Genomic DNA, 25817 nt, shown 5'->3' on the forward strand with positions numbered 1-25817 from the left:
ATACTTAGACTTCAACAAACAAAATTTGATAACTCAATCCCAAGGGAAAAAATGGAACTCTCTGCATCAAAATCCACAGTTAATTCCCGATTTACCACGAAAAGCGTGTGTAGCTGCATTTAGATTGGCAACAGGCCATGATTGTTTGGCCAAACACCTGCATAGAATTGGAATATATCAGTCCCCTAACGGTCCATTGTGAAACTCAAACCAAGAAATGGATTCGGAACACCTCAAAATCTGTGCTTCATTGGCTGGTCATGAAATCTTTGAAAAATATTGGAGTGCAAGAGGTCAAATGACTTTATTGTCAAACGCCTGGCATTAGAAAACAACATTTTTATCGTGATTATGAACTAATTTCGTGAATTTGTGTAGATTTCGCGAAAATTCGCGGATATATTTCACTTAATTTTGTACTTGTGTACATTAAGGGATTTGCAATTTTCCATGCATAAAATTGTTTCTAACAAATTTCACATATTATAAAAAATCACACTTGTTTTTATGTGCATAGACACTCGAAACTGAAAAAGGAAAATATTTTGTGACAATATCGAAGAAAATATTATTCTTATTTGGATATTGAAATTAGCTGCATTACAAAATGGGGGGAAATGTTGAAAAATAATTCATTTGCTGTATCTGTTCCATTAAATCTTTCCATGAAATTGTTTTCTTTCTGGAAATGATCCCAGGGAAACTTATTTTTTTACGGCCCTCATAATTTCACTCAAGGGGCCAAAATTTGTATAAGCACATGTTTTAACATTATTAACATGGTGGAAGAAAAAAATATATAGGCTATTTCTTATCTGTCCCCATGAGAATGTTTGCTTGTAAGTTTTGTTCTGTAGGATAGCACAGATGACTTTAAGGAGGAGGTAACAGAAGTACTTGTAGGTCCTTGTAAGCATGGCTGCTCTGAAGGTTTTACCTTTTTTTTTTTTTATCAGTCTCGTTTTCACTTCTTGCTGCTCCCCGTTTGTGATGAGATCTGTAGCCTTCACTTAAATCACGAATCTTGAAGGAGCACCACAGGTCACATTGATCTTTTCTTGGTGAAAATATGGCAAAGTTAATCAAAAATATCATAAAATGTGAATAAAGAGCAGATGAGCTGTGATTTTTACTGTTCCTCACAATAAATTTGTATTCCCTGTACAGTCCTGACTTGGCCAATTTGGTTCCAGGTACATTTTTGTGGATGACTTCCTCAAATAGTGCGACACTAGCTTAGGTAGCTTCCAAAAAAATTGAAGGACCAGGTTTCTAATTTCATCATTTTTGCTCTTAGATATGTTTGCTTTCCCTGGATGTTATGTTTATTATTTTCATTCAGAATCGGATGTCCAGTTATGAATTGTCCATTCCCCCAAAGATAATGTATTTAAGAACATAGTTTTAAATTTTACATACTGATATCGTGATAACTTAGTTTCACGTGATAAAATGGTTAACTATTACGACGAGATTCATCAGCTTCTTCCCTTCTTTGGCTTACATTCCTTCGACTAACAGATTGCTGTATTAGTGTCTTTGTTTCACCCCAATTAATTTTTCAAAAGCTTTAGGTAGTCACATAAAAATTCTTATTTCCACCGCGAAAATCTCGTATGTTTAACTTGCGACGTTATTGCACAAAAACCCAATACTGAAGCCTACATACAAGGTTTTCATCTTATTGTATGGTTTTGTAAACGAATTATGCTGGCATATTAAACAAAAAATGTAATTTTATTTCTCAAATTAAGATAATGCTTTAAGTTACATCCAGATATAATATCTTCTTTCAGAGTAGAAATCTGCAGAAAAAAAATTTTCCAGTAACGTGCAGCACATTACAGAAATAATTGGAGGAGTTACGAGGTTATCTTTAGATTAAGACAAAAAATTTTTGTTGAAAAATTGAGATCAGACGTTTTCCTCCTTAGCAGACAATATGCTGATGAATGAAGTGATATACATAGTGAAGAGAAAATGGTTTCCTATTATTATTATTATTATTATTATTATTATTATTATTATTATTATTATTAGTATTAGTATTAGTATTAGTATTAGTATTATTAGTATTATTAGTATTATTATTATTAGTATTATTATTAGTATTATTATTAGTATTATTAGTATTATTATTATTATTATTATTATTATTATTATTAGTATTATTATTATTAGTATTAGTATTATTATTATTATTATTAGTATTATTATTAGTATTATTATTATTATTTATTAACTTTTGTTGCTATTTCAGTAGAAATTTTTGCCTTCTCTTACCAGATTACTACATGCTTAAAAGGATTAATGGCTACTTGTTGTAAACCACGTGAATTTAACAAAAGCCTTTAATTTTAAGACGTGGTCTGTCTGAAAAACAATATTCACATAATGTTCTTAAACTGTACAGTTCATAAATAATTGAATATCTTACTTTTAGGATTACAAAGGATACCTTTCATATTCAATCAAGGAAACGAACGTTTATTGTATTAGATGCAAATTAAGTTATTTTGTTTAGATGTGTGATGGTTCATGAAAGCAAGAACATAATATTCCCAACATAATGAAATTAAATTAGTAAACATGTAAAAGCAGTTTAATTTTCTTGACATGCATTTATTTGTTTGTAATTCATGTTGTTCCAAGATATGTGACATTTATTCTGCTCTTACAACTTACTGTGTGAAGAATAGATTTTTGAAAACTCTTCTCTATTAATGTTAGAATTGCATGTAATTTTTTGTTAATCCTCGTCAGATTAAGTGACAAAGGGGCCAAAATAGGTTTATCCATTTTTGTATGGATTTTCGTCTTAGTACATCATAATATGAATGATTTGTGATTGTACAGATATGCCTAGAAACCACGATTGGGAGTCTTGTTTTACTTTGGATATATTTATTCAGGGAAATCTAAATAAACCTGTTTGTAAAACGAATATTTTCTTATGTGAATGGTAGGAACCTAGCTTGTTAAAATTCCTCTGATCACAGGCTCTTTACCCTTGGCCATCAGTGTCAACTGTGCTCCGAAAATGACTGCCAGTACACTGATAGATAAGACTGCACTATATTGTAACTGTCATTTGTTGTGACCAAATAATTTTCGTTTATTTTCATTTGTACTATATTTTATCTCAGCTGTATACTTAATAGTGACAGTTTGAGGAATTAACTTCATTTCTTTATTTTCAGACAAGAACGTCACACTATATTACAGCAATAAGACCGAATTTTCGACTCCAGTAAGCAAGTCCTACGTCTGTGCTAAGGATCAGAAATTTGGACTGGAGAAGAATGGCACCAATGTGACTGTAGCAACCATAGATGTTAGTGAAGTGCAACTTCAAGCTTTCCACAAAGAGAAGAATGAGAAGTTTGGTGCAGGTTAGTATTGGCATTGTACAAAAATTTGTTACTTATTTTTTTTTTTCTTTAATCTTTGCCATGTGCATGAAAGTGCACTCCTGATGAGCAGCCTGATGTACCGAATCTTGGGAAAATGTTGCAGAACCAGGAGTTTTAGATATGGAAAATCGTAACCACATTGCAGTAGAGACTATCACAATTTTCCGAATGGTCAAAAACGAACTCGTGAATTTCAATCATAAAGGGCCTTTCACCATTTCAATGGATGAATGTTATAAAAATGAGTTGTAATGTTATTCCTGTTAAGTGTTGAAAGTAGAAGTCGAACCTCGTTGCCATCACTGCAATGAGAATGAAACTGTCCCTTATGTTATTTGTTTCTGTCCCGTAGGGGAGCTATTAAGTAATAAGACACCACGCGTTCAGGAGTAACATTGCCATGCCCTATGAAATCTGAATTTTGTAGTCTATGAAGAAGTACCATGCATCTCAGCTGGTTTTCAGGAAGGTTCCAATAAACTAATAAACTTGTTGACATTGCAATTGACAGGAAAAACAACATTGGTTTTGTTATTGACCAAATATTAATCGGTGTTTTGAAAAAAAAAAAAAGATATGCAGAACAAAGAAGCGAATTGTGAAAGAAAGAGGAGGGGGGGGGAAAGAGGCATTATGAACCTTGCTTGAAATACCTAGAAGAAAATTACCATGAAAATTCCTGCGAAGTGATTGCAGTATTATGGTTTGGAGCACATGCAACTATATGTTATCAGAAGTTTATGTAGATTTTCGTATAGATTTCATATTGATACATCAATCTCCTGAATATATAAACACAAATTTTAATTTCTTTGTTGTTGATTGTAAATTACCGTTTCTAGTTTCATAAATAAACGAATTATTCGGTTTTAGGAATATGACTGCTGAAAAGAAGGAAAGAAAAACTTAACTGTGTGAAAATGTTTTTTATACATATACAAAGAAATTACGAGGCTGTAACCCCTGGCAATAGTGCAATTATCCCTTTTTGGATTGTCATTCATTGACATTTCTATTTGGTTTCTGAGTGTATGAAATCAAGTTTTTTTTACTTATTTTAAATAAGTATACTTACTTAAAAATGGCTTTTAGAGAACCCGGAGGTTCATTGCTCCCCTTATGTAGCCTGCCATTGGTCTCTATCCTGTGCAAGATTAATCCAGTCCCTACCATCATATCCACCTCTCTCAAATCCATTTTTATTATTCTCCCATCTGCTTCTCAGCCTCCTCAAAGGTCTTTTTTTCCTCTGGCCTTCCAACTAACACAACATCCATTTCTGGATTCGTCCTTAATGTGCTACATGCCCTGCTTATGTTTAACTTCTGGATTTAATATTCATAATTATGTCAGTTGAAGAATGCAATGTACAGTTCTGCATTGTGCAACTTCATTCCCCTTAGCCCCAAATATTTTCCTAAGCACCTTATTCTCAGCCTCTGTTCCTCAAAGTGAGAGTCAGTTTCACAATCATATAGAACAACTGGTAATATAACAGTTTTATAAATTCTAAATGTCAGTCTTCTTAAAGCAGACTGGATAATAAAAGCTTCTGAACCGATTAATAATACATTTCCCATATTTATTTTGCGTTTAATTTCATTGCAGGTGTAATTTATATTTGTTACTGTTGCTCCAAGATACTTGAATTTTTCCCCTTTTTCAAACAAATTTTCAATTTTTATATTTCCATTTCGTACTATGTTCTGGTCACAAGGTATAATCATATACTTTGTCTGTTCGGGATTTATTCCAAATCTATCTCTTTACTTGCTTCAAGTAAAATTCCCGTGTTTTCTGGATTTTCTCCCAACATATTCACGTTCATTCACATAAGCAGCTGATGTAACCTGTTCAATTCCAAACCCTCTCTGTTATCCTGGACTTTGCTAAGGGCATACTCTAGAGCAAAGTTAATTTAAAATAAATATAGAAATGTTGAAAGTTGGGAGAGAGAAATAGCATAAGTAAATAAAAGCAATAGATTTCAAAGTACCTGACGGTAGTAATATGGAAAGAAGGAAGGAAGTGGGTGAAAAATTTATTTACTGTCATACTCGAGAACAGTCAGCTTGTGTTGGTAAATTTGTATTAGTCAGTTTTCTTCAGTCACAGGATAGCCTGCTTATGTGAATAGTTGAACAATCTTCCAAGTGACTTACTGTTTTTGTGAACAAACATAATGCCAATGGGAGTACTGGCGAAATATTTGTTATAATGGTAATCACATGGCAAGTGATAATTATTTAATGGCAAAGTGTGAATGTGTTATTATTTTTGTATTACAGTTAATCATAGTTGGGTTGATAGTACTTTAAATTGTGATTTCTGGTCAAAATATAATTTTTTCATGGCTGTTAATGTCCTCTAACTTCGATGAAGAACAGTGTTGGCTCTTGTCAGTGCAAGGCAGGACTAAAATAAATTTGAAGTAGAAGCAGAGATGGGTTTTTTATTATTTTCCTACACTTTTAAAACTGTTCTAGCATCCATTCATTCTTTTATATGTTTGAGTACCAGATATTTGCTAGAAAGTGACTGGAACAGTGTGCTGACTTAATGATCTATAGCAGGTCTGCCAAAGAGTCTCTCCGAGTGATTTCCTTCTCCCAATGCACTGCAGCAGTATTGCAGGTAGAGAAAGGAATGGGTAGAATGATACAATAGAACCTCTATTATCTGTGGTAATGAAGAGGGTGGACTGGACGGTTAATCGAAAAAATCAGATAATCCGTACCATAAAATATTTGTGTAAGTCTATACTGCATCCTCATAATATTCCTCTGTAGTGCTGTGTTTAACATGCTAGATAGTGAATCAGAAGTTCACTAATTTAAGTCTGGTTGTCAACGACGGGTTTATAAGGGCCAAGCAAATTATGATGGTTGTTTGCGGAAGGATACGAATAGTAGAGGGCTCCTGTTGTAGATCTACATACGTTATACACTTTACCCTTATTTTTCATTAAATCACTCACGCCAATCACATATTCCGATGCGAAATGAGCCGCGGTTTTTCTTTTCCCAAACCTCTCAATTATTTGCATTTTTATTTCAGTACTTAGCAAGACACTTTTGACACCCGTGGAAGATATTTCGCATAGAAATAATGAAGTATGGTCATTTGAGCAGCAGGACAAGGACTGAATGCTGCACAGCTTTGCTATATATTGTGCGGAAGCTCTTGGGACTATTTTACAAGTTTGGAAAACACTTTCGAGTAACGTTCTTTTTTATTTTATTGGGTTATTTTACGACGCTGTATCAACATCTAGGTTATTTAGCGTCTGAATGATATGAAGGTGATAATGCCGGTGAAATGAGTCCGGGGTCCAGCACCGAAAGTTACCCAGCATTTGCTCGTATTGGGTTGAGGGGAAAACCCCGGAAAAAAACCTCAACCAGGTAACTTGCCCCAACCGGGATTCGAACCCGGGCCACCTGGTTTCGCAGCCAGACGCGCTGACCGTTACTCCACAGGTGTGGAGTAACGTTCTTATTGCTTGCAGTAGTACTATGTAAGGTAAAAGCTTTCAATGAAACACTCTAGAAAAAAAAATAGGACTATAATATTGTAAGATATAGTACTAAGTTTTTTTACATGTTTATTTCTGTAGTAAAGAAAGAAAGAAGAAACAGAAAAATAATCGGATAATCTGCCGATTGGTTAATAAGGTGATGGATAATCGGGGTTCTACTGTAAATAGAAATTAAAAAACTCTTCACAGTAGTGGTAAGTTATTGAATACGCGAAGTTAGTCACCATTATACCACAGTGTGTGTGAAAAAAAAAATCTTATTGCTCTAGAATACTAGAAGGTTCGCTGTCTTAATTTGTTCAACAGTTATACATTTCACTTCAATATCAGGAGACCTATTCAGAACATGCAAGCACAAGAATATGGTGAAGTCATACTGCTTGGTGGTGGTGTGAAAAATTAGTTCATTTGAAATCAAAAGTGGATATAGAGTTTCTAGTAACTGACTTCAATTTATGGCTGTTTCTAGTACCTGACTTCAATTTATGGCTTTTTTTTTTTATAACAGAAGGGTTTCACTAATTAGTTAGCTTCAAACTTTGTCAATGATGAAATTACAGACTAAAATTAAGTTTGTCAAAGATAACTTTCTTGCATAAATAGTTGTTTGTGATAAATGACCATATTAAAGATTGTAAATGAAATGCAATTAGTGTTTAAAATCATTTTCACCATTCCAGTTTTTCACTAGAACTCAACAATACTGCACAAATAAAAACGTTTAGTATTCTTCTGCATTATTTCTTTAGGTCAGGTTAGTTACCACATTGTTTCAAATCTAGTATGACCTCAGACTGTAATACTACCCAAAGTTTTCAGATATTCTATAGATATGCAAAAATAAAAATATCTTGCTGTAATACTACATATTTACTTACTTAAAATGACTTTGAGAACTTTTATGTCTGTGCAATAAACTATTAATTTTTTTACATTCAATTGTGAATTATTTATTAAAATTTACTAAATTCAATTTCTAATAAAAATTTATCAGTTCTGGTAAATTTGTAGAATGAAATGGAGTTTAAAAAATTTCAATAAATCTAAGTTAACTGTATACAAAGTATATGTTTTCTTTTGACAACTGGGGAAGACATTTTGCATAGAAGTTATACAGATGGCTACTCGAATAGTAAGGTTATGGACTAAATGGAAGTGTCGAAAAAAATTACTTTAAAAATATAACGAAGTATTTAAAAAGTGCAGCCATTTAAATAAGACATTACTGACAGTTTCAAGTGTGATAGGGTTCTGAAACTTTGTGGACACATAGATCAGGATCTGTAGATTTTTCTGCAGTACAAGAAAGTGATTTTTGACCAGAAATGGTCGAAATTTTACCTGTCTCTCCCTTAAACCGTTTATCATAGTCTCTTAAAAAAAAGTAAAAATGAGATTTGACTGTAGTTGTGTGAATTTTTCAGCTGAAAACTGTGAAAGCAGCAGCAGTCCCGACATAGTGCCAATTGCTGTGGGCTGTGCTCTTGTTGGACTGGTAGCAGTTGTGCTCATTGCCTACTTGGTTGGTCGACGACGTTCTCAGGCCCGAGGCTACCTCAGCATGTGAGTGACACAAAGTGATGAGCAAGACAGAACAGGGGATGAAAGGAAGGAGATGAACTGAAAGCTAGTACATCTAAAAACTGCTGCCGATGCACTTTGACAAAATAAACATCTTAGGGTACTGGCACTCTTCGGATATTTACCATAGGCTATAACTATTTTACTGGGAGTTGATTACAGTTCATTAAAGGAATCTCATTTTGAGATTCGTGATTTTCAAACTTAGGAATCAAGATTGTATAGTACCATTCTTCAAAAAAAATATTTCATGCAGTGGTTTCTTTCAATATCAATGTTTAACAGTGTTTTATCACATGTTTGTGCCTGTTGTCTAGTCACTTACGAAGCTGACGTTTTGAGTAGGTGCACTTTTTATTTGAAATTTGGAGGGAACTAATGGAAGAAACCTCTGTATGCACCTGTTAAACTGCTGTATCAACTTGTTGCAGTGGAACTGATAGGTACTGTAGTGAATAGATGACATTCTCTGGTAAACGGTGACGTTATTACAACTAGTACTAGCTCAGATCTGTGATTGAAGGGCTGTTTGTAGCATAATTATTATACTTGTATAAGAATTTCAGATACCTGTTTATCAAGCTCCAGTACCTAAATAAAGTGAGACTTTTTCAAGGCTTCCGTGCCATTCCAGAGGAGTTTGTTTTGTTTGGGAGATGTTTTGTAGCATGTTCTTGTTCAAAGAAAGGAGGAGAAATTTGATTGTTGCTTTAAATTTAATTTGCTTGTCATTTTGAATTGTGTTGCAATTTTTAGTTTTGTCCTTTTTGTTTTAGAAGAGATAGTGAAAGTTTTGCATGCGCTGTAAAATAGAGATGATTCTAGTCCTTTGACTCCTTCCTTTCATTTGAGTAGCGGAACATTTATCAAAGGCTGATGAGTTGCTTGTGATAGCAACACCATGACAGTTCGCATGTCATTGTGTACTCGGTTTTGTAAAACAAAGGACAAGAATCATCTTCTGGGACAGCTTTCTTGGCTTTTCTTAATTTTTCGTAAGGGGTATGTCTATATTTAGGAAAGCTTTAACATGGAAGACTGTACACATTTGATGAATGAGTCATTGTCAGAGTTACTTTGCTTGAATGTTCACTTTTCTATTTTACGTAAAGGGTTAAAAATCTGTTAGTATTTGAATTGTTAATGTAAATTTGTTTTTTTTTAGGGGGGAGGATAAGAAGCCTTGCACTAATTAACGTTACGTGAAGTTGACCCTCTTTTGTACAGGATGTAATGTCTCGAAATAAAAGTCTTTTATGGGGGAGCCTCGTTGATTTATTGCAACTTGGGGTTCTTTCCTCAGGGTGTCCTTTGAATTATCTGCTGCTTTCCATTCTTTTAACTGTGATGGGAATTATCTAGTTGATCTGTGTAAGATGGTTTGTGAATTCATTCCAGGGTGTATGTGAACAGATTTTTATTTTGATATAAAATGTGATATTTCGTAGTTGATATGACCTGTATTCGTGTGGTTTATGAAATCTCTTGCTTTGTTAGAAGCTACTTTGAAGAGAGTTTGGTCATGGTTAGATACTTTCATTGATTACATTAATGTCGAGCTAATTGTAGAGTGAAATTAGTCTTGGAATGTTCAGTTGCCCAGTTCAGTAGTGTCATTCAGATGAAGACTTCTGTTTCCAGACTAGTTAGCGGCTTAACTGACCATACATATTGAAAATATTATATGAAACCTTAATAAGAGTATATATTTATGGTACTACACTGTGATGTAAGCATTCGCCATTAAATATCTTTAGAGAAAAGTAAAAAGGAACCACTACAAAAATTAAGCTTCAATGTCAGATCTTTGCATGTTTCCTTCTAACTCCAGAAAACTTCATTTCTGTAGTGAGATTGTTGTGTGTGATACTTTCTATATTAAACTTCATCCATTTTAGTCTTAACTAATCTATAAAAGTAATCCCTAGATTTGATTACTGATGGAATCCGTTGTCGCATTTAACCAACTCCATTCCCTGTGTCTAACCTGTAAGCTATTGTTAATATCCTACCAGCAGTAGCATCAACAGATAATCAGAAGTTGGTTGGACTTTAGATGTAAATTTCCTTCTATCACCCAAGCCCCCCTGCACCCAGAGATCTGAAGGAGGAAGAGGACTGTAGCTCCAGAAGGCTTAGAATTACGGTTCATAAAGGGATTTCATGGATGCAAACATTATTCATTTTTGCATCAGTGTTGATAGGAGTGAAATGGCTTCATTGCCATATGACGAGCATTAAAACCACCTAACATATTTTCGCAAGAATTGATTCTCTTCTATTGGAGGGATGATTCTTAAATTCAACTAAAAATTGTTCCCAAACCATAATCAATTGCCATATACTTCGAAAGTGGAGAGGAAGACTTCTTGACAAGTAGTAGGAGTGGGGGGGGGGGGGGGAGATTGTGCTGTTATCATATGTGATGTGAAGTGACGTAAGGTGGTTTAGGTTTTCTCTTAGTATTGGTTTTGGAATTAATTATTCGTATTATTATATTATTTATTAATAAAGGGTAGTTCGCCAGTCGGAAATGAGATTTTAATGAAATACATGTCAAGTCGTAGGGTATAAAGAATAGATTCCAACATCATTACAGGTGTATACTGCCATTAAGGGGGAAGATTATATTAACTACTGTTAGGTTTGACTTTGCTTTATATGCAGTTGATTCTCGGTCAGAGGACCTACATGTGTGAGATAACTTTCTTTTCGTCAGTAATTCTGAAATTACCGTATGTGTATGTTTTTGACTCTCTTAACATTTCCGTATATACTAGTCGTTTTGGAAGTTACAAATATTATGATAGTGTAATAATTATTGAATAATAAATAGTATTTAAAGTAAGAAAGAGGAAAATTGGATAGGGAATAGGTCCTAGAACCTCATGTATACTAGAATGACTTGACCACTCGATAGTATTAGATTCAATTGATGTGTAGTCAATAAACCTAATATTGGTACCAAAAGGCTACTCTTTAAATTCAAAAACTCTGTCGGGGTTTCATTAAAATGTATTTTCTGTTGTAATTATTAGTGGAGAGACTGCTGTAATTAGTTTTTTTTATATTCAGATTTATTTAGTGTTGATGAGAACTAAATTTGATGTCATCAACAGAACTTTGCAGCACAAGTACGGTTGTACCTGTACTTCTTGTTGTGGAGATATAAAATGAAATGTTAATGGCTGAAGATAGACTTTTTCCTGTGACTTTCCTTATGTTATAAAATTTCATTTCACTTTCAAGCACTTTCGCAGTCTGTTCTTCCTGTGTAGGAAATACAAAGATAAACTTAGAGTTGTACATGATGATAAATTGGTTCAGCCTCACTTAGGCTCATTGGCTTCACCCAAGTGAAAGTGACTTACTTGGCACATCTTCTTTTATAAGAGAAATTGGAAGGCCCATGTCATAAATTCATGAGACACACAAAAAAAAATCCTGTCCCTGAGTGAGATGACTTGACACAAAATTTATAGTTCCTTGCTAGTGACAACTCTGATAAATTTTTATTTGAAGTTGGGAGTAATGAATTGCACTTTTACAACTATACCCTCACTACAGAAATGAAATTAGTACTACCCAACTAGAGGGATGTAGGTGTTTTTTAGATGCGAATCTTGTTAGAAGACCAAGAATCGATCATAATATTCTTCTGAATTGCTGTTGTAACAGAGCAGTATTTATGTAAAGATGTATCAGGTGAGCTTGAGATTTTGAGCTCAAATTTGCTTCTTGTATTTTTTTAGGGTGGAGGGTAAAGGGAGGACTGAAAGCAGAAAATAAAAATTCGAACATTTGTAGGAAAAAAAAAAGTACCAGGTGCTCCACATTAACAGGATCAAAGGATGACAAACTATAGAGGAGTCAATTATGGGTATCTGAGATAGGGAACTAATGTTTGGAGAAGTCTTCTTAATGCTACACGAACTCTTAAACTCTGGTGAATACAACAATGAGTGTGTAGAGCATTTAAGCTACTTTATTTTCAAAATATTTAAAAACCCTCTGCAACTATTTTAAGTTGCACCCATAGACTTCGACTCCAGCAGTATGAAGGTGTAAGAAATTCTGACCAACTCTGTCAAATATGCTTGGTGCCTGTTGTACAAGATGGGCAGCTGGAATGCTGGAAAAAGTTTGTTGTGAGTTTTCATTTGGGTTTTATATTTAGGAAGTTTGCGTGCATCCATAGGAAGTTTGGAGGGGAGGTATGAGGTCTGGTGATCTGAGTGGCCAAGGGATATCTCCTAGTTCAGATTATGCCTGTTGAAGTAGAGTTGTCTGTAGATTTATTTAGCAATGCCCTGCATCAAATGCATGTCTGCCAGTTCCGCTGTTGCTTCATATCATATAACCATTCAAAATGAGAACATAAACATGAATTTATTTAAATAGTGCATTGGTTTACCGTGGAAGCATAAAGGCCAGTGTGTGTTCTTGAAAGTTAGTACCACTGAAGTCTGTATTCGAACTTTGACGCAGCAGGCATGCTAACAGGGTTGCATATTGTTCAGATACTTCAGAAGTTACTGTGTATCGCTTAATACCTTAAAAATGACACCTCTGACCATCAGTTCCCTATCTCAAAATACTCGTGTTTGACCCCTCTATCGTCTCTATCCTTATGACCCTGTTAATCTGGAACACCTGGTATAAAAATCTCCAGATTTATCTTTAATAGTTGAAAAAATTAACTTATAAATGTTAAAACTTCGAATCTATGAAGCCCTTGCATATTGGCATGTATACTTCACATAAACTTACTGGTGATGGGATGTTTTCTATGTGAGGAGGCATCTGAAGATTGTTCACACATTATAAATAATAAAACTCTTATTCTCTACATTTAATGATTTGAAATACAACACTAGCATTTTTTGTACACCAGTGTTAATGTGTGACAAATTGAAGTAAAACCCTGGCTTGAATCTCGAACACTATTTGTTAAAAACGTGAGAGAAACTGATGTAAGAGTGCTGGTTGCCAGATTTACTGCATCTCATACAGTAAATAAATAGACAGGCTAACACAGTTACTGAAGTAATTGATTAGATATATTTGGTGAGAGATAAGTTATTGATAATATTTCTAAACTTATACTTCAATATAACACAAGGATACAATATAACTCAGCTAGAATGTACTTATACACACCCTCTGATACTTACAGGGACCATTCTGGCATCTGGTAGGGTGAAGTGCATATGTTAAGTTTGCAATAGGATATTAAGCCAAAACAGTGATTTTTATATAGTAAATTATACTTTATATTTCATTAATGTCAAAGGTAATAGCATTTTATAGTGACCATGAGTTTGTAAATTGCTAAGTGAGACATCAAAATCTTCCGTAATGGGGAATATGGTATAATTAAATGATATGGGGGTTGGTGTCTGAAGGACAAGGGGAGAAGAAAAGAGAGAAGAGACCAGAAGTTGCATATTTTACGGGGTTTTACTTCAAGTTGTTAGGCTGTACACTATCTTCAGAACACGTTAAAAATTTACTACCTTTCTCTCTTTGTCTCAATAAAAATTGGATAAGAATTTGCAATAGAAGTAATCTATTAACAACTAGGTATTGTAAAAGTTTACATCACATCAATTCTTTATAAATTACATAAGACGAAATAATAAATGCTCATTTTATATTTCAGTATATGGTTAAAACTGAATTCACGTGTTTAGACTTGTGAACTGCTTATGCAGTGCAGAAAAAAATGTTCAGACTTGTGAACTGCTTATGCAATGCAAAAAAAAAAAATATGCTCCCTGTATGATTTTTGTCATGTATTTGTGTAACTGTCACTTGCTCTAGAGTTCGTGAAAATTTAATTTTATGTCTGTGCAATAAACTATTAAATTTTTTTTTACATGCAATTGTGAATTATTTATTAAAATTTACTAAATGAAATTTCTAATAGAAATTGATCAATTCTGGTAAATTTATAGAATGAAATGGAGTTTCAAAAAATTTCAATAAATCTAGGTTAACTGTATTCAAATTATAGTGTGTTCAGTAACGAAATTCTTAAACATTTTATTTTATGCATCAGAATCGAGGTGGCTACTTTTTTTAAGCTTTGCACCAAATTTGTTCAACAGTGTGAACAATAAGTAACAATATTGAAAGAATCTTAAGTGTTGCAGAATATAGTCCATTGGCATATAAATCACTTCTAGAATAAAAATTATTGTTTAAACTGTAGATTAAATCTAAAACAGTATGTCTTATAAACCCGTTTAGGTGAAGAATACTGTTCAATAAATTCGCTACTAATGAATTTTATTATTTAGGAGTTCTGATAGGCGAGGCTAATTTACTATTTCTTGTTTGACTGTTGGGATGCGAAAATCATGATAGAATATCTGTTTGTGGTGTATCAAGGGATGTTGCCAATTGTTAGACGTGTCTTTGATTGGAAGCATTCCAGTATCCCGATGTTAGAGTTGCTTGCAATGCCCCATAGTTGAATTCCGTATGTCCAAACAGATTTTTAGAAAGGCTTTATAGAGGATTACTTTACTAGTTACTGATAACTGTAATTTACGTCCAATTAACCAGTGTAACTTGCTGAATTTAAGATTGCTGTTTTTGTTTAGTCAGATATGTTTCTTCCAAGTTAGCAGATCTATATCAGCCTTGGGCATAAAGGTGAAGGGAAAGGAGATACCTCTGCCCATATCCTTTCCACTTCATAGCTTTAGAAACGAACACACAGTAAATCACTCTGCATTGTGAATTTTAGGCAACCATCAAGAGCTGAAAGCTATGATGCATGCCATATACAGGATGGTGCATGATAAATGGACACTTTGAAAACTTCCATAGAAATGTTATTTCTTGTAATAATGTAAGTGTTGGAAAGTTTTATTTATGCGAGTATCGTATTCAATATGTGTACCATTTTGATTCAGATCGTGTTGAAATCGCACACGCACTTTTGAGACTACTCGGCGACAGATCTCCATCATATACATATATATTCATATAAGAGGTCTCGTCGTTCTCATTGAATACATTGACTAAAAGTAGCCATACTGTAGATATATCTATTAAATTGAGAAAAATTCGTTCCGGCACTGTTCTCCATCAGTTTTGTTGTACAACTGAACAATTTTGGCTCTCATTTCAAGAAGTGTCCGAGGTCTCTTTGGAAACAACTTTTCCTTCAAGAAACTCCATAAGAAAAAATCACAGGGATTCAAGTCTGGACTAGGGGTTGCCAAAACTGTTCAGTTGTGGCATGCTGGATAATGATGCGATATCACTTGAGGGCCGAAAAGATTTGCAGGCACTTCAATACGACATTAACGGTGTGTGGGACGGCATCGACGTGCATGAACCATTCACTTTGCTTGCTGTCGTTTTCCTCTTTTACTCTACCTTTCTGTTCAAACTTATTGCAAAGCCGAAGAATGGTGTTTCGTGCTGGTGCCCAAGTGAAAAAATGCCCGAAATTATTCTTTGGGTAGCAGTAACACTCCTTGTTTCAGTGAAAAAGAGAACAACTTTAACTTGATACGCAGTTGACAAATGACCATGATCTGCCATTTCTCTCAACTGACTGCTATGTGGTATCAGCAATGTCTACAGCAATCTCGTGTTCTCTAGTGACACTTTCAGAAACGACTCTAGGCTAGAGCTTTCCATTAAATGTTTTCCTAATTATTTCAAATGTATCAACCTGTACAATTCGTCACTCAGCAGTGCTTGCATTCTGATCTACTCGTATCAGTCTGATACATAACTCTCTGCTGGGGAATGTGGAGGGGGGGAGTTAGGGGTAGTCTGCAATACTTCAATTGATGTATTAACATCCAGGCCTGATCTAGATGCATTGCTAAGTTTTTCACATCATTTTGGGATATATTTTGATTGTTGTTGTACAGGTAGATTAAGTTGTACAGGCAGACAGGAACTCGCAACGAGCACAGAATACATAGAGTAGACACTAGCATCTTAATATCATTGGACGGAGTGAAGCCGGTTTGATGGACCTGACGCCATCTTGTTGCTACCAAAACATTGCAAAATAGCTATTACGTTATAGAAGATCTTACGATAATAAGAATTCCATATGTTCCTAATTTCCTGGAGGACTCACACTTTCTTGTTTGTTTCGTAATACAGAATCGCTAGGCACTTATTTTTAGCAAATTGACAGCTCTTCAAATTGCAGTATGGTATTAATAGGTAATCTGGAAGGTTAAACAAACAATAATGATAAAAAAAAGGAAGATTACAGTTTGACCTTATTTTGTTACTAGTCCAATAAAAATGCTACCCTATAATAATTACTTTTATAGGTTGATCCATTTGCTTCGATTTAATAATGCAACTTGCTTCTTAACGCAAATTAGCATTCTCTTCCTTTTGCCAGTATTTCATATAGATGTCCCGATTTTGTTTAGAGAAAAAGTGGGATGCTCTTAACCATTGATAGACTCTTCGTTTATAGTATATAATTAGATTATAACGGCGAACAAAAGTGAAGTTTTATTACCAAGTGGGTTCAGTTAGTTCACGACTGAGTTAATGAAGCTACTAAGTCTGCATAGCATAAGTCTGATTTCGTGATTATAAAAATTAATTACAATAATATTAATACACTATTTCTTTTTCATCAAACGAATAGGCCTATGTGCATTCGGTTGAAGAGAAACCTCGGTACACCCATTTTCTATAGCACGCGACATAAACTTCCAACTTGGGTTGTTAGGTTAGCTTTGCTCGTAAATGCTAAGTTTACAAAGCGTGTCTGATTTAGTGATTATAAAAATTAATTACAATAATATCAATACACTAATCCTTTCTCTTAATCAAACACATACGTGAACAATACGAATCTAACCGACTAACCTAGGCTAAATCATTCATTATCTACCGGTAATAAGTACATTTCACACATGCATATTTACCTGTGAAAAGTTATTCCAGGAATTTTTTTGAAAACCTGTTTGTGCAGCAATACGCAGCACATGTAGGCATATTGAAATTACTTCATTTATTAATTAAAACAACGATGCAACATCACAATCAACTGTCCATGTGCTAACCGGGAGCCCAATGTTTTGGTAGCATCATAATGGCGACGGTCTACAAAAGCGGCTTCACCTCCAAGCTGTTCATGTCTACTCTATGCATTCTGTGCTCGTTGGGAACTCGTTTTTCACATCTTCATTTTCGGGTATATTTTTTACAGGTACAGGTAGACAGGAACTCGTTTTTCACATCTTCATTTTCAGGTATATTTTTTTTATTAAGTTGTACAGGTAGACAGGAACTCGTTTTTCACATCTTCATTTTCAGGTATAATTTTTTTTTTTTATTAAGTTGTACAGGTAGACAGGAGCTCGTTTTTCACATCTTCATGTTCGGGTATATTTTTTATTGTTAAGTTGTACAGGTAGACAGGAACTCGTTTTTCACATCTTCATTTTCAGGTATATTTTTTATTAAGTTGTACAGGTAGACAGGAACTCGTTTTTCACATCTTCATTTTCGAGTATATTTTTATTGTAGACAGGAGCTCGTTTTTCACATCTTCATTTTCGGGTATATTTTTTATTAAGTTGTACAGGTAGACAGCTGTTCATATAAACAACTCATAGTATATCCACAACTATGAGTGGATGACTCTAGTTGCTACATTACTGCCTTCTTCAAAATCTAAGTCAAGTATCCATTATAATTATTTTCGATATACTGTATGCATAATGTTGGTATGTTGCAATATCTCTTCAAGCAATTGAGTTTCCTATAACAATCATTCTGCTGAAGTCAAGAAATTTGGAAATGACTGAAACCGTGAGATATGTGGAAGAATAATATTGTTCAAGTATATTTACCAATCTGCAGAAGTCCCAATAGTCGTTAAAGCAAATATGAAAAGTATCCTTGAAAAGAATTGTGGATTTTAATATGATGTGCCACATATGAGAAGCACTATTAGATTCACAAAGCTATTGTTCACTTGATATAGTCTAGTAAGAAATACTGCATCATATCTCAGATTTGCTCCAGTCACGTCTTGTGACATAGAAGGAACATCTACATAAAATAGTTTCTCGGAACATAGGAGTACCGGTATTTATTTTGATAAACTGAAAATGTTGTTGTTTTCTAATGCCAGGCATTTGACAATAGAGTCATTTGACCTCTTGCACTCCAATATTTTTCAAAGATATAAACTGAAAAAGTACATTATTAACTATTGTAACAAGTCTAGAGACTTATCACTATGTATCTGAGTTCTTATTTTTAGACTGAAAATTACGAAGGTTCTAATTGACAATTAGTGTCTTCTTATATTATTTGCGTATTGTGTTTCTTCTTCTGTGGCCATGGAGCATTGGCACAAAGACAAATTTGGTTACCACCCAACTGTACATGTTTGTTGTACTGGTTTGTTGATGTTTAGAACTGCGTTACTAGTGTTCATTTGGCAGAGATATAGTCCAAACTCTCACAACTTAATTGTTTCGGTACCAACTTCCTAGCTCTGTTGGTTACCATCTAAAATTGTTGCCATCAAACCTTCTGATATCCATTTCTAAAATATTCAAAGTGGCTAAAACTTAATCCAGTAAACTATCAGCCTAATTTATTTATTATAGGCTCCTTAAAAATGCTCCAGTTTTCATTTAATTTTCTTTCAAAACTAAATAGGCTCATAGTCTGACAATTTTCTATATATATGTGAATTGTAGCTTGGGTAACTAGTAATCATGTGAAAACATTTTGAGTGTATCTCCATGGACATCCAAAATTATCTGCAACTGGTTTCTGTAGTTCTCTACAACTTCAACTAGAGTGTCTCCTGTGATGTTATCCTTCAAGAAACCCTGTAAGTGATCAACAAGGATTGTGGTGTGTGAGTGATGGAAGGACCAGCTTGAACAGAATTGTTCTGGAAACTGGTAATACAATTGTCCCCTAAATGCTTATTTCCTTATTGAGAATATTCAAGATTGCATTTTTCACATTATCTACTGTATACTTTTCAAATATTGGTCTAACAATGCTTGAGATGTGAAATTAACAGGGGCGGTTATTCAGGTAAAGTAGGTGAAGTGCGACTTCACCTATTTACGCCTAAAACACAATTTTATCTCGTATTAATAAATAATTAATTCTAGTTATTACCGGTACCACTTCTAAAATAAAAAAGTTCTATTTTCAGTCGTTATCAATAGTGTTTAGTTGTATAAATACTACCTGTAACCATTCGCTGAATAGAATGTCAACTGTTATGAGCACCGAGCGGTGTCTATTGGAACTTACAATACTGTAGAGGTGAAATTAATTGGGCTCCCATTCTCATACAGCACTTGGTTGCCATGGTAACGTGACGTCACGCACTAAGATTGTATGAGAACTGTCAAGACTTGTAGGTGGAGTAACCAGTTTGCAGATCTAACGGTAGAGAAGGGTTGAAGCTGATCTCCAAGGCCGGGGGCTATTGTGTGAGGGCTGTGAAATATTAGAGTATGTACTACCTGACTCGAGAATACTATCATTCATTGTGTCCAAGCAGCCACCCTGCAGCGGTAAATTAGCTGACTCTATGTTATTTTTATCAGGAATACACCGCATATACATTCGTAAAGTTTAAAAGTTCTTTTCTGCAGCATGTATTATTTCTTCTCATGAGCTCATCAGTTTTGTATTTGAAAGTAAATACATGCGTTAAACTTTCAAATACAATAACAAAACTGGCGCGCGTAAATGTAGACATGTAGTTTAATACTATGTACGTATATATTAACTTATTAGATAATCTATTTAGAGTATATTAGTGATTATAGAGTATTAATCCTACATCATAGTGTATATTATATGTTTAATCACTGTAGTGCTATTATACAAATACTTAGGTACCAGTCCATAGAAGATATTGATAAATGGGTGTGAAATATGGATCCCGAAAATGACACGGTTTGTAATTTATTAGAAATGCCGTTTTGTAGACTTAAATTTGAGGTTAAAGAAGATGTTTTAAATTCTGGACGACATACAATTCCATTTGTTCTTTGTTTTAAAAAGAGCTAAGAATATAGAGAACTTGTATAAAGTAACTTTAAAAAAATCTTTTGATGAAAGAAGCTTTTCTGTTTGAAGAGATCTAAAATTTCACTCGGAATGCTACATCACAGGAGAGACTTTCATCATTAGCTCCATAGCTTTGCATAGAGATATACTGTCCACCCTCAGTTAAAGTCGGACATTTTATGAAAACATCATCGACAGGTTTGCTACTTTAAAAGATAGGAGGATTGACTTGGTATGCAAGAAATTGAGTGAGTCCTGAAATAAATTAATTTTCCTGTTTGCATGTGTTCTATAACTATTCAAATTGTACGCAGTTTACGAATAGTAGGCCTACTCATTATATTGGTAAAACTGATTATGCATTTATGTATGCAAACAGGACTTCACCTATTTTTTTTACGGCGAGCCGCTACTGGAAATTATAACATTAATTTTTTTGTATTCATAGCAAAATTAAAATAAAGGCATTTTATAGCATTATTTGAAGAAATAGCATTTATTAGCTGAAACCTCTTTTGTTATTTTATGCATTTGAGAGGGGAAATGAAAATAAGATAAATAATTGGTAATTGAGGTATCTGATGAATGTTACTATGTTTGGTTAAATAACTAGTTTCAATTATGTTGCCAAAAAAAAAGACCAAAATTATGGTTTTATTATGTTTCAGTAGTTATAAAGTAAAAAATAATAAGTGCGATAAATGTGCCTCTGAACTCTACATTTGATACACATGCACTGGTATCATTTTTAATTTCAAGGAAGTTTCTCACTTTTGTTTCGATGACAGACATAGATGAGAAACTTATTTTGCATAATACAAGTCTGCAAATGCTATAAAAAATCCAAGAGTTTCTTTTGCACGCTAGAGGATTCTTGCACTCTTTTGATCCATAACTGGTCTATGCTCTGCGAAAAAAAAAAAAAAAAAAAAGTACAGTTTCAACATTCCATCAGTAGGCACATATTTCAATGAGTCTTAACTTTTTTTTCTTTTCTTGTCAGTCGGTTGAATGCAACTGTCTAAAATGTATTCGATATCCTTCTGTGACTGTCGTAATTGTTTCGAGTTTCTACTGGAGCATATCTGCACAAACAAACTCAGTATTGTCATATCATACATAGCTAAATTTTTCGTGAGTTATTTATATTTTATACACAGGAATGAATCAATTTTCCTTTTTGCCAAGGCGATGTTGATCAGAAATCGGGTTTCCTTATAAATCAGTCGATTTTATTTCTGGTTGTTGTGTTAATATATTTGCTTTGTTAACTGTTACCAGTATTCAAAGTGTTGTGTTCAAAAAAATATATTGGCAAAGAAGGTTGGTCTAAGAAAGAGAATTGGAAAATATGTTCCCAATTTCTCGTCTCACAGGTACATACTTTAGAAGTTGGGTGGTATAGGTCTTGCAAGCAAGGAATACCGACAGAAGGAATGTGAATGAAACAATGCGATAAAGAAGAGAGGGTGACTGGAAAGCTCACGAGACGGCTTGAATGGTATTCAAGAGTACAGTCGGAAGAGAAATGACAGATAGAATCAGTTTTGCGTTGTGATAGTTACATTACGACTTTAGTTTGTTCCATTGCATGTGAATATGTGTCATATCACAAGGTATTATTATTTCATTCATAAACATACATTGCGCATTTAATTAGCTTCGAATTTTTCTCTTACTATGTTCTTTATTTCCACAGCGATGTCGTCATTTGTTCATCTTCTTAGAAGAGATTGTACCTCTCGCCCCCTCAGCATGCCTACATACACACGCCAAAACAGACAGCAATGCCACCATCGCGTTTAGGTAATTGTTCTTTGCGCGAGCTATACCCACTGGTTCTGAGTAAAATTATCGTTTTCGATTTTACAGGGATTTGTATCTCCCCCCCCCCTCCCCTCGAATGGGGTTAAGGTAGTGAGGGGGTCGCCCAGAAGTGGGTCGTGCCTTCAAAAATTTTGGGAACCATTGCTTTATGCAATTGATCGCATATGCACAGTTATAAATCGATGACTCATCTTATTATTAGGGTAAATATGGTAATAGGAATTAAGCACATGATGCAAGTTCTAAATTGAGAAGTGGTGTAACTTGGTCTTCTTCCATTGAATATGAGAATTTTGCAATTTGTTGAAGGTTGACTCAACCTTTATCTTAAACTGGATATAAAAAAGGAAGGGAGGGAGGGAAGAGTCGAGGTTATCCTGCTTGTTCGGGTTGTTACAAGTGTCTAAATTCATGCAAGTTTTAGCACGATTTAGCTAGAATTTTATCAGAGATACTGTTTAGTTGCACTCCAGCACATGGTACTATTCACCTTTTTTTTCTGCACAGTTCATAATGCATTATTTGCATATTTGTTGAAACTTGGCTGTGTGCAGATCTTGTGATGAGTTATAAGTGGCAGTTTATGTCATCACTTGTGACTGTGGCATGAATGGGTCTATTGTGCATAGGGTGGCATTAATGCAGTAGTTGCTTTTAGCCTTCTGGAGGTGACTGTAATAATCGACTTTGGCCATCAGTGAAATAATTCTTCAGTGACTGTGTGAATGTCCAAGAGTGTATCTTGATAGGTAATTCTTCGTCATAGGAATGTTGCTTTGATCCCGTGTTGAGATCTCCCTTGAAATGATACCGAGATAAATTCCATAGTATATGCTGTGATATATTTTTAAATTGAATGTGTTCAATCCTCATTCCATACAAGAAGACTGCATCTCAAACATAACGCATAATCCTTTTGCATCCTGACTCCCTGATTGGTCCTATGTTTGCGCCAGAAAATGAGAGCAACATCGACACATGTGGAGCAATGATAGATGACGTGACATGGCAGAATTATTTTAAACTAATAACTAGGGCCAGGAAGTTCATGCTCTAAAAATCTACTAAATATGCATGCAAGTATGCCTTTAAAAACTTTAAAATATGCCAATAAATATGCACTAATAAAATGCTATATTGGTTGATATCAGTAATTAATAATAATAATAATAATAATAATAAGTAATAAATGTAATAACAATATAGGTCAAACTAGATGAGATTAAACTTATATTTATTGAATGTAATCTTCATCATTACGATGTTTGGTGACGTAGTCAGGAAGTCGCAGGTTCGATTCCCGCTCGAGGTTGTGAAATTTTTCTTTCATACCATGGCATGATTGTGACTATAATAGTATTTAAATTCATTATATTTATTGTTGAGAGCTGTGGCACACTACTGTATTGAGATTCGCTAGGTGTACTGTGAACCTTTCAATACTTTTCTGGTAAAAATAATAATATAATACATCTTGATTACACAACTTTTAACACTGTATCACTTAGGAATATGTATGATAAGTACATAAAGATTATTAAACACGTTACAAAGAACACATCACAGCCATAACAAAATTACAAAACACCTCCACATATGCAGAACACATCACAAATGCCAACCACACCTACAGAGACATCAACACAGACATGGAAATACTGCACATCCAACCAAAAAGCCAGAAACTCAACACACTGGAACAATATGAAATATACAGACACACGAAAACACACCCCCAACGATATTCTCAACACACAACTCAATTTCAAAACACATATACTCTTTGACTCTACATTATGAATGCACCCACACAGGAAACAAAAGGCACCAAGATCAACAACGACCAGTTCCGAAGATGACCGAAAATAGGTCGAAACATGTTAACAAAGTACGTTAATATTTAACACAAGAAAGTACTTATCATACATATTCCGAAATAATATAATAATTTCACTCAATACCAGTTTCCAAAAATAGAGTATGATGGTTTTATTTTAAAAATCTAAACTATACATTTTTATGCAACATAAAATCACCTTTAATGAGCTGTAACGCGAAAATATGCCACAGTAATATAAATATTATGAAATATTATGCATTTATAAAAAAAAAGCTAAAATATGCAAATATTTACAACAGAATTTGGTTTGATAAACTTAAATGTTGATAGATAATTAATCAGCAATTAATTACAGCTAATGGGAAAATATATGAAAATGCATGAACTTCCTGGCTCTACTAATAACCTAACATAAAGCATAGAATGCATGCAGAACTTTTTACAAGAACGTACTTGCATTATAAAGGACTGCTGGCATGTTGAAATGCTTTACCCTGAATTACCGACAACTGGCTCGACCATTATAAATTACATTATCACATATGTTGCAGGACGTCAGCAACAAGCAATTTCAAAACAGCACAGTACTGATACCATATTTTGCAAAGTACAAAGAGCGCACAGAAACTATCTGTTTGAGCAGTGTTTCCATCTCCGTGTTTGGTTTATGTTGTGAGTTGTGATGCCACCATATATGAATTACACAATCTGCCTGTTATCTTATCATGCCTCATTGCCAATGGTCTCTGTTCATCTCTACCTCATCGCATTCTTTCTTGTCAGCCATTAATACTTTCTCAGTGGCTTCATATATTTTTTCTTTTCGTGTTTAGAAAAACAGCACTTTCCTATCAAATCTTCTAAAATATATCTCAGGTTGTTTTCAGACTGGCAACTAATTAACGTCTCATTTTAGAGTCATAAAGAGGTTTCTTGTCCTGCAGCCAATAGGATGGGCTTCGGACATGTGCAGAGTCTTCTTGTATAGAATGAGAATTAGAGTGCCAACAACGTTTCACTGAGGATTATAATTGAATCGGTTATTGTTGAAAGGAACTAAGTCCACTTTTTAAAGTTTTGAGATAATCGAAAAAAACTGTTTTTGTGAATTATCTATCGAAGATTAAACCACAATATATTGTACATATATATTTTATGTGTACAATATATTTTGGTTTAATCTTCGATAGATTATTCACAAAACAGTTTTTTTCGATTATCTCAAAACTTTAAAAAGTGGACTTAGTTCCTTTCAACAATAACCGATTCAATTATATTTGTGGCTGTGAACACATTTTCTTTATAGATATTTATGAGAACACAGAAATTCCTCTGGAGAATTGGCAGTGAAGAGTAAATTGTGGGTCTAAAAAGAGCAGTGTTGCAATAATTCTCTTGGTTGGCATTGACTTACAGTACCTATACTCTTTCCATTGTAAGACAAATACTAATGTAAACACAAGCACGTGGCTGTCATACCCATGATTGGCTTCCAGTCGAAACATTCACACAATGCAGGAAAATGTATATATTATTTTAATGTACCGAAGTACATATG

General features: G+C 34.1%; 1 protein-coding gene across 5 annotated transcripts in view; it reads left to right on the top strand.

The window, feature by feature from the left end:
• LOC138706509 (lysosome-associated membrane glycoprotein 1-like) overlaps positions 1 to 25817 on the top strand; it is an 89918-nt gene that overhangs the window by 20637 nt on the left and 43464 nt on the right. For all 5 annotated transcript variants that reach the window (XM_069835864.1, XM_069835867.1, XM_069835869.1 and 2 more), the window contains exons 4-5: positions 3201 to 3392; positions 8376 to 8514. In XM_069835864.1, the coding sequence (XP_069691965.1) occupies positions 3201 to 3392; positions 8376 to 8514 (331 nt within the window). The remainder of the gene's footprint in view (positions 1 to 3200; positions 3393 to 8375; positions 8515 to 25817) is intronic.

The sequence above is a fragment of the Periplaneta americana genome, chromosome 9 (genome assembly GCF_040183065.1).
Source record: "Periplaneta americana isolate PAMFEO1 chromosome 9, P.americana_PAMFEO1_priV1, whole genome shotgun sequence".
NCBI classification, from domain to species: domain Eukaryota; kingdom Metazoa; phylum Arthropoda; class Insecta; order Blattodea; family Blattidae; genus Periplaneta; species Periplaneta americana.